The sequence below is a fragment of the Haplochromis burtoni genome, unplaced genomic scaffold, assembly GCF_018398535.1.
Source record: "Haplochromis burtoni strain Fernald_Lab_line unplaced genomic scaffold, NCSU_Asbu1 Contig_227, whole genome shotgun sequence".
In the NCBI taxonomy this organism is placed as follows: Eukaryota; Metazoa; Chordata; class Actinopteri; order Cichliformes; family Cichlidae; genus Haplochromis; species Haplochromis burtoni.
Window position 1 is genome coordinate 753,311 of NW_024582588.1, and position 10,492 is coordinate 763,802.

The 10,492-nt window shown below is 38.5% G+C and overlaps 1 protein-coding gene across 3 annotated transcripts in view; it reads right to left on the bottom strand.

The window, feature by feature from the left end:
- Positions 1–3,188: 3,188 nt before the first annotated feature.
- Positions 3,189–10,492, bottom strand: part of vezf1b (vascular endothelial zinc finger 1b) — a 48,150-nt gene continuing 40,846 nt past the window's right edge. Inside the window, exons 5-7 of one of the 3 annotated variants that reach the window (XM_005937125.3) lie at positions 9,550–9,591; positions 8,882–8,947; positions 3,189–8,684 (exon numbers count right to left, since the gene is read on the bottom strand). In XM_005937125.3, coding sequence (XP_005937187.1) covers positions 8,317–8,684; positions 8,882–8,947; positions 9,550–9,591 — 476 coding nt within the window. In that variant the 3' untranslated portion in view covers positions 3,189–8,316. The remainder of the gene's footprint in view (positions 8,685–8,881; positions 8,948–9,549; positions 9,592–10,492) is intronic. The other 2 variants (XM_005937126.3, XM_005937127.3) reach the window with 2 other exon arrangements.

The window sequence follows — 10,492 nt, forward strand, 5'->3', positions numbered from 1 at the left end:
TTCTGCAGTTTAACTAATTGGTGTGTGTTATCTGGCTTCATGGATAAATAAAGTTGGGTGTCCTCTGCATAGCAGTGAAAATGTATGCTATGCCTTCTGATGATACTGCATTTAAATTGTAAACAGAATTGGTCCTAGCACATCCATAATTAACCTTAGATAAATATGATACAAACCACTGCAGAAATCAATACCTACAGGATGCTCTAATTGCTTTAATAAAATATTACGGTCAAAAGTTTTGAACGTTGCACTGAGGCCATGAGAAGATGATGTGTAACCTTCACTAAAGCTGTTTCTGTGCTGTGATGAGCTCTAAAATCTGACTGAAACTGTTCAAATAAGCCATTCCTCTGAAAATTATCTGTTAGCTTTTTAAAATTATTTTTTCAAGAATTTTTGAGATAAAAGGAAGGTTGGCGATTCGCCTCTTACTAGGTAGGACAGCAGGGTCAAGAGATGGCTTTTTAAATCAGTGTTTGGTTTTTTTGTGTGTCTATGTACAGAACAGAAGTCTGAACAGACCAACGACCTGCCAGAGAAATCCTCCTCCAAGCGCTCTGCCTCTCCATCCGTGGAGCTGCAGCTCAACGCTGGCCGGCTGCAGCTTGACGGTCTTCCTCCGGGGGACGGAGCTGCAGGCCCTGGTCTATGAGTGGCCCAGGTACGACTATTGGACCGCAGAACCAGCAGCAGGCCAAGCAGCCGACCTGAGACTCCAAATTCCAACACTTCATCCACCCCAACCCCCTCAGAGGAGCAGAACGATGGAGAGGAGGAGGCAGCAGAGCCTGAGGATGAAGTTCAGGGTGCAGAGCTCGAGAGTTGTACAGTTTCTGCTCCGACCCTGCGACTCCTCAAGAGACTCTTTCAGCTCCTAATAGCGGCTGCTATGGAGAGAAACCCCACTCAGTTTCAGCTGGATTCAGGATGTCATCGCTCTCCAGTGCAGTATCATGCGACACCTATCCATCAAACAGAAGGCCTCATCAACAGAGTGGCACTTTGAGCAGAAAGCAAATACACAATCAAGTGGAGCATCAGAGGACATGAAAACTCAGGCCTCATTAGAAAGGACTTCTTCCCCTGACCCCTGCTCTAAAGCTTGCAGTACACCCAGTGACTCCCAGGGGGCCTCTCTTTCCAAGGACAGCCCATCAGGGCTAGTTCTTTGCAAATGCAGCGCGACACCATGTCAGAACTGTAGGAAACCTAATGGGCCTCTGGAATTGGTTCAGCCTCCCAGAGCCAATGGACAGAAACGGTTAAGAAGGAACCCGAGAGCACTGTAAATGCATGTGCCCAACAGAACTGCCCCACTGGGCCCCTCAATGGCCAACAGAACCACAGGAGCCAGACAGAGCCCCAGGAGGAGTGTGTGAGCACCGATGAAAAGCCCTCCTTCTCAATCACCAGCAGTTCCTTCACAGATGCACCATCTAGAGGCAGCCAGGAGCACGACACAGTAAAGTTTGGATCAGCACCTACTCCAGGTACACATCATCAGAAATGTCAAAGCTGCAGTCTAAAGGTATCACTTTATACAGCTAATAATAAGAATAAGAATAATATTAATCATGATAATAATAATAATAATTTATTCTAATAATACTTTAAAGTGTAAGAGATAATGTACAGTAGCTATAGTGAATACGATTTGATCAACTGGTCTCTGAATGCTATTGACACCCTTTTCTCAACGAGAAGTTTGGGCTCGGGAGAGCCTGAGTGCCCTGGAGGGACTTTCCCTGCCGGATACACGATGGACGGGTGGCAGACATGGAGGATCGTGTGCCTGGCGGGACTGTCGATCGAGGACGCTGAAGATATCTACCTATTCGGAACCATGATAACAGGGTTCTTGCTGATCGGAGCTGGCTTGGCCCTGGCTTATCGGAGAATTAAGAAAGCGGAACCGGCTGTTCAAACCCCCCCAAGGCTGCCCGCTGGGATTGAAACGATGGGACGAGGTCGCGGCTTCTCAGAAGGGCTCACTGAATGCAGCATGGTTAAGGCTTGAGGCGCTAACGGCTGCAGTGAAGGCTCAGAATAACACCTCTGAGCGTATATTGGATTACATCAGGGAAGAATCCACTCGGAACAACACCTCTGGGCGGAAGCTGGATTACATCGCGGATCAGTTGGCTGCGGTCGTGAGGTCTCAGAATCTGCTCTGTGAGCAAAAGACTGAAAAGACCACGGAACTGAAGGTAAATAACATCATGGAGAAACTCACAGCTACCCAACGGGAGATTGAGAGACCAGTGTCAGTGTCAGAGTGTTAAAAACAGCTTGAAATTCTCATGAGTTGTTTGTAAAAGAAAAATCACCATTATAATAATGCGTAGCCTCATTCCTCAAAGAGTATGAGGCAAGCCGTCAGGCAACTCAGGAGAGGAAAGCCTGATTTGTGTACAGTGGGGCGCTGCTGACCTTAACTGAGGATATTGTCAGGTGTTGAAAGGAATACTTGGAGGACCTCCTTATCCCAATGACATATCTTCTATAGAGGAAGCACAGGGGGATGACTCGTCCATCACAGGGGGGTGAGGCCAATGAGGCAATTGAACAACTTCTTGGTGGCAGAGGCCCTGGGGTGAATAAGGTTTGCCATGAGTTCCTGAAGGCTCTGGATGTTGACATTGACAGCTGCAGAGTCTGATGTGTTAAACATGAAACAGGAAGTGTTGATCTGAAATATGCTCAGAATGCAGCTGTGTCACAGGTTCATCTGGCTGGACTGTCAAAGTGACAGTGTAGCATGCGCGGACTAACATCCAGTCTGAGTGCAGATAACATAAAGTGTGAGCTGTAGTTAGGCTGACAATCCTCACATCACAGAAAGGTTTGTGTGAAGAATAATAACGATGCCAAGATTTACTGAACAGTTTCATGTTGGCAAAATTACGATGAGTGCAGACACCTGTCTGGTGGGTTAGGATTAGCGGGAGTTCAAAGCAGCCACTCCACTGCAAAAGATCAGCAACTCCATCTATTCCTTTTCTGCTATTTATTTGTGTTGTGGGCTTCGACAAAGATAACCTTTCAGAAATCTCAACTAAATCTAGTAAAAGCAACAAAAATTATTAGTCACTACAACTTCTCGCATTTAGATGATCTGCATCACTCCAGAAATTTATCTTGAATGAGTACTGAAATTCCTCCGTATCAGACTGTCCACAAACAAGTTTGATTCTTTTCTTTTATTTAAACAAATTAAAATAAAAGGCACATAAAACATTGGAAATATGTTTACATAATTATTCTCAATGGACATACATTTAAAAAAATGTAGGAATGTTTTACCTTTCTGCTAATCAGAAAGCCTAATCTTCATATATACAAAAATTACCACTGTTAATGTTCTAATACAAAAAGGATTTATAAAAGTTTTTTTTCCTTGTGTGTCATAACTAGCATGTCTTCTGAACTAAATGGTTTATACAAAGATATACATTCATTTGCCTTCACATCTGCCAAATTACAAACTTCACCAAAAAACAAAACAAAACTGAAATAATTATTTGGCCAAACAAATTGTTTTTCATATTAGGCTGGATTACAAAGTGAAACCACACAGAGAAATGTCAATGATACGTTAACAGGAGCATGCGCTTTTAAAGATCAATCACTTTGCGTTTCAAGATTAGTCCATTAAGTTCATTATTGTTAGCTTTAAAGAACAAAGCCAAAAACTGGCCATGCAGGACCCTAGGTCATTTGAACTAATGAAGGATTCCTTCACAAGGCTATTCTCTTGCACAGCTTAACTAGAAGAGGAAGTATCAATGTGTGAGAAAAGTCTTGTAAAGTATTTTAGGCACACTTGTTAACCAGCCACTAAAGAAGGACAAATGACACCACATACTAAGCTTTCATCCTGTATTTTTTTTTTTTTTTAGTGTTTTTATAAAAAGTCTTCACCCTTCTAATTACCTTCTAATCAACTCATCATCCACAGGCAACATAAAACAAACAAAAGAACCAGGAAATATATTTTCAACAAATAATGCCATTCAAAATTAAAAGCACCTTCCCTTGTGGACTGTTAGCATACATAAAATGAAATTAATGAGCTAAACAACTGAGTTGACAACATACAGATGAGCCAGGTGAAGTGGGACTGACAGTCATTGTCCAGTTACACCAAACTGGAATGCCCCTCTATGTACCATTGTCCTGTAGTCCCTATATCTTACCATTTACTGCAGGTGCTACGGAGTTCCTACACTGTAAAAGGGTGAAAAACTACAAAATCCAAGTATCAAAAAACTGTATATTCATGTTGCTCAAGACACTCACAGCCAGGAAACATGTTCACCCTTTCAAACAATCAAGCAGACATCTCCAGATGTAACGTGCTCTGTAAACCTATTCCTGCCCAAGAGAGCAGCAGAATATGTGCAAGCTCACAAGTCTCAACTGAAGGGGGCACAAATGAAAATTAAATGGCTGAAACAGCAGGAAAAGGTATGTAAACATTTAGAGTCATGAGCCTGTAACTTCTAAGGGCAACTCAGTGGATGCTGCATGCACATGGTTGCAAATTGTCAAAACCACTAAGTAATAACATCAGTAACACAACACCCATCCTTTAGCATCTTGATCTTTTGTTTACACCTAGGCAAATGTTCTTTATTAATTATCCCAATTATCTAGGTTGCTAGAGTGACAAGAAAACAATAACAACAACAATAAAATAAATAAAATTAGTCATATTAAACCTACAGAGAAAACTCTGCTTTTACACAGAATAAGGCTGTAGTTTATTTCTCTCTTTCTAGCAACAGATAACTTTCCTAAACAAATTACAAACGTCGAGAACATTTCTCTGCTGACAGGTTTGATCTGTGCTGCTATAGTTTGATATTACTAACACTGTGCCACGGCTAATGGAAATACAAGCAAGACCTAATGTCCTACTATACTATTGCACTGGGGATTATTCTAGAAGTAATTAATGGCTTCATGTTCAATCTCTAATTAGTAGCACCATTTGGAGTGGACAACATGTAGATAACTTTGTACTATGACCATTTTCCTATTTTGGTAATCTTAGATGACAGACAACACTCCGTATTCAGTATTGGAGGGATAAGGTATAGTTAAATCCACAAGCATTTGAATAACATTTTTATTATGTTGCGCTTAAAGCACCACACTGGCAATTTTAATTTTGAAACCAAAAAATTAAAAACTAATATAATTAAATTAAAAAAATAACCAAGATGTGATTAAGATGCACATTTTCTGCCTTAAGTCAATAGTTTAGCAAAAGTATTGCTTTATCCGTTTACTAATGTTTAGCAACGGTAATAAAAATGATTATCTTTTGCAGTCAATGACTGCTGGAAGTCTTCAACCCATGGACATCACCAAGATGTGGACATCTGCCTAGGTCTCCAGTTTTGTCTTTACTAACTGAAAATATGAATTGACACCAGGTGACTGGTTTGGCCAATGAACATATCTCACTTCTTTTTCTCTTGGGCTGGTTTTGCAGTCTACCTTGCAACATTATCTATTTGCCATTAATAGAAACAGAAAGTATAGTTGTACACTTCAGAATTCATCCTACTAATCCTATCAGAAGCCATGTCATCAATGAACATTTGTGGAAGCCGTACATGCCCGTGCCAAGGCTTTGTTTGACAAATTATGTAGTATGCTTCGAATCTCTTCCTACTATTCTGGTAAATGATAACATTGGTTTTATTTGTCCAAGACAAAACCAAAATGTTTTCTAACCTGGTCTTCTTTTTCTTGAGTGTAACCAACGGTTTGACTCCCACTCATATTGAGGTTAATAACTACCACATGCAAATTCAACATTTGTAATGATGTCCAGATAATTTACCAGCTAAAAATAATCAAAGAAGAGGTGTCACTTTGCCATGAAACTGTTTGTCAGCTGTCTAATTGGGGCCTGTAAAAAAAAAAAAAGCTGCTGTAATTCATAATAGTTAATACAGAATTTATGTAAAACCTCTTAAATTAAAATTGAAAGTCTGCATTTTAATCACATCCTAATTATTTGTCTTAAAATCCAGTGAGATGGTGTACAAAGGGCAAAATTTAAAAAATTGTGAGTGCGTCCAAATGTTTTTGGACATTTGCAGCTGTATAAAAACTGCAGCAAGTAAAACATGTTTTCCTTTTTAGTGGGATTTTTCTCATAATAAAAATAAAGTGACACCAGGCTTATGTATAAGACTCCTTATTCTCCTTTCTCTCCAGGCTGGACGGCCACATCAGTGTTGATGAAGTTTTTGCACCAATAACATGTAGTTAATAGAAAGGCTTTATCTGCCATGGGTAAAGGCAATAAAATAGTGTTTTACATTATTGGTTTGAAAGGAAAGAAAAAGAAAAAAAGGTCAGAGTAAAATGTCTGACATGTTGACACAAATGATGGACAGTGATGGGATCCACTATCTGCTAAATTAAAAATCTAACCAACTGAACACACCACAGAAACTTTGGGACTGCGCCACTTAAATTTAATGTCTTCTCTTTTGGCTTTCACGTTTAAAATGTCTTAAAAAAAGCTACATTTAATGTTTGACTTTTGATAATACCAGGATTTTAACAGGCAAAGCCTAAGTGACATTTTTCAGGAAGCAATACTTTCACCTGTCACGTTCAAATACAAAATAATACAACCCCCCCAAACTTAGTTCCACATAAACTTGTCTCCAGCAGTAAGGAATGATTGTGCTTCCAGCAACTTTAACTGTAGAAATTCTGCTGGGGAGGGGCGCAAAATTTATCAAAACATACTCCAAATAAACATATCTTGTTTTAACTTTAAAACATATCAAATATAAAATACTGAGAAGTCCACTAAAATAAAAATCAGCTAAAAAGGACAAAAAAAAGAAAAGAAGAAGCAACACAAATATTAAGACATTTCCTAAATATCAGTATAGCATCACACATTATCCATATTTTAAGATGTCCAGTTGCACAATATAATTTTTACTTCTCACTCTGATAAGATCAACAGTGTCTTGTCAAATAATGATCTTAAATGGTTTGTCTCCCTACAGTATATTGCGTTTACGGTAAAGACTCCTGCACTGAGTTTGCTCAGTGTCAACCATTACAGTAAAATTATACATATTTGTAAAAGGGTAAAATGCAAATACAAAGTAGTTTAACATGGAACAGCTGGAAGTGTAATAACTGCCCAATAATTTAAAACCATGTTTAAGTGAAAGAACCTACTTTTTGGTTTGAGTCTATAGGTGTAATTAAAACTGTTCACATGATCAACTGTGAGTAATACAATTGACTAATACATCAATATTAGCATTATCAAACATTAAAATGGTACAAAAAGTAGAATTCATATTTGAGCAATATACTGGGTCCTGGAAACATTTGAGCGTAATCGTGTGATGACCAGGACACGTTAGCATCTACTGTGTTAGTCTCTTTAAAGGCAACAATTTATTCTCTCTGGTTTTCAGATGAAAAAAAACAATCTCCATACTGGTTAAAAGATTTCCCCCTTCTTTTTGAAAATATCATTCATGGGCAAAATTACATTTATAAAATTCTTTGGCTTAAACCTATTTCCACTTCTCCCAAACTATGAAATCACATGTTATCTAGTTAAATGATGACGATGTAACAAATTGGAATTACCTGAGCATGAGAGCTCATTCGTGACGTTGAAAGCAAGCAATGGCAGCTCTTTAAAACATGGACATGTAAGACTGGCTCTGCCTTCAGGGATCCAACTAATAGGTTTGACAACTATTTATCAATATTATTGGACATATTATTGGATTTACAGATTTTGCATCAATATGATGTAGGACTGTGGTTTTTCAGGTTCACTGAATTAGGCAAAAAAACAAAAACAAAACCAAAACCAAAAAAAACAACAACCCCAAAACAAAACAAAAAAACCAACAACTCACAATCAACAAAGTCTTCCCCTATTAAAACATTTCTACTAATGTCCTAAGGTAAAATGCATAAAACAAAATGCATATATATTCTATAAAAGAACAATTTATGTACATGCTAGTACTCTGATTAATTAATTTCTGACCATTGCTAAGTTACAAAAATATGTATTTTCTGTATTAACTAAAAATAAAATCCATAATTACCACATAATGTTGTAATAATGCTGACCTCTGTAAGTAACAATCATTGGTTACCATCTACGTGACACATTAGTTCACCTTTTTATGCCCAGTACACTATCAACTCATTTAGAGGGAGATTTTACTAATATCTAATGGCTTTGTCCGTTATTAGGCAGTTAAAACATCACTAACTGTTACATGAGGAACAAAAGATCTACCAAGGAGGGGAGGATGGCAGAACCTGGGAAAGAAAAGGCATAGACTCCATGGGCCTCATAGCAATATTGAGTGGCCCAGTTATATTCATGGGCATAGGAGTGGTGATAGCTACCGGGTGGGCAATATTCATGTGTGCTGTTGTAGGGATTCCAACAGAGGTCAGGTTCACAGGGCCAGTGATGGTGACAGGGTGCTGCAGGTTAACTGGCGATGTAATGTTAACGGTGCTGGTGGCAGTATTAATCTGAGCTGTGATGGTAACAGCATTGCTGGAATTGACACTGCGGTTCACAGCAGAGGTGTTGGCTGCAGAGTTGGTGACAGGTGTCGTAGCCGCAGAGCTGTTGTGTAAGTTGTTGGCATCTGTATTAGAAAAGAAAAAAAAAACAAACAAAAAACACATTTAGGGCTGGTCAGCCTTATAGATACATATTACCCTTTCAAAACAAGGAGACAACAGCCCTCTCAGCTCCTCGGCTGTGGGTGACTGAAAATATCAAATATCAATACATCATTATCATCATTATCACAACTGTGGTAATATATTTGAAGAAACCTACCTTTATGAGAGTTGTCAATTAGGACTTGGAAGGAGTTATTTAAAATCTCTCCTACCGTCAACTCACCTGAGGGGTAAATTCAAAAAGCAGGATCAATAGACTAACCAGTTAATTATTGTTAATGTTATAATTAAAAAATTTAAACAGAAACATATTAAGGACATCTTAAGTTCTGCATATTCCTAAGGTTGGACACACACTGCAGTGTAGGTCTTAGACCAGTAATTAGCAGGGCTAGGTAAGCTTAGGATCACTGACTAGTTTCACTCTTGCCCACAGATAATTGGCACATTGCTGGGTCATTTGTGATCCGTTCTCAAAATGAAAATCTAAATTTCAAAGTCCAGACAGAAATGACAGCTCGGTAATAGCAGATGGCCTGTGATGAAATGTAAAGGAGTGCGCATCTACCCCGAGTGCTATGGTCCTTTTTGTGGTTAATTTAATTGATCTACTGATCCTGCTTCATGAAATTTAACCTTACATTAGCAAAATATCTATTATCTACACATGAGAATAGCCTCAACTGTACCAGTGCTTCAAGAAAAAAAAAAATGTCTTTGTACTTAGGTGACATGGTACAACATGAATTAAAACTGGCCACTAATGTTTTGCAGAGGTTATGCTTAAATAATTAGGGATTTCTGCTATTTCTGCTACGGGATTACCTTTTCGTGGCCCTGAGTGGTTCCACTGCCAGTCACTTATGCCTATTCAGAAATACAGACACATATTGGGTTACATAAACAAGGGGAGCACTGCCATTATTCTTGGAGTCAACTTGATCAATTAGTCAAGTTGTGTGTAGGTGGGAATGGGGTACAACACCTCGACCAGGGTTTTAGCCTTTCTAGTATAAAATAAAACCAAAATGTCAGTCTCTCAAATTAAACTGTGTGTGTGTGTGTGTGTGTGTGTGTGTGTGTGTGTGTGTGTGTGTTTTTCTATTAGGCCAAATATATGATTTTCAAATAAATTATAAATGTCTGGGTCTTTGGGTGATTGATTAGCTAGGGCTAAAGAGGGTAACATTCCTCCATCTTGGCCTGTGCTTCGAGGATTCTGACAGTATGACTCATGGTATCAAGTTAAATATGTTGCAAGAATGTCAGTGCTTCTAGAATAAAATTTGGAAACGTGTACAAAACATTCATATTTACTTGTATTTTTTTCCCCCCACACTTGTGTTTTAAATTTACAGTTACAGAACAAAAATATTGAAAAATGTGTAGGTTGACATTTAAATCATGGCTTGTCTCTCATTTGACCCAGTTACTTCAAACCTACACTGAATTTTGTTACTACAATACACACATGGTGCATGCTTGTACACCTTTATTCTGTCCATAGAAAGTAGAAGTAAAGAAAGATTTTCCACACTTAAGCTTTAAGTTCCTTTCTATGGCGTTATTTTTGTGCCACTATTCTGAGCGCATGTAAAAAAAATTTTAACGCACGTAAAAAAGGTTTGCAGGTGCAAGTGTTGTATTTTGAGGAGAAATTTATTTTGAAGAAAAGCTGAATTTGAGTGAACAAAATTCATTGCTGCGTGCCAAAAATGTATTTCCGTGTTTGCTATTATCCACACACACACACACACACACACACACA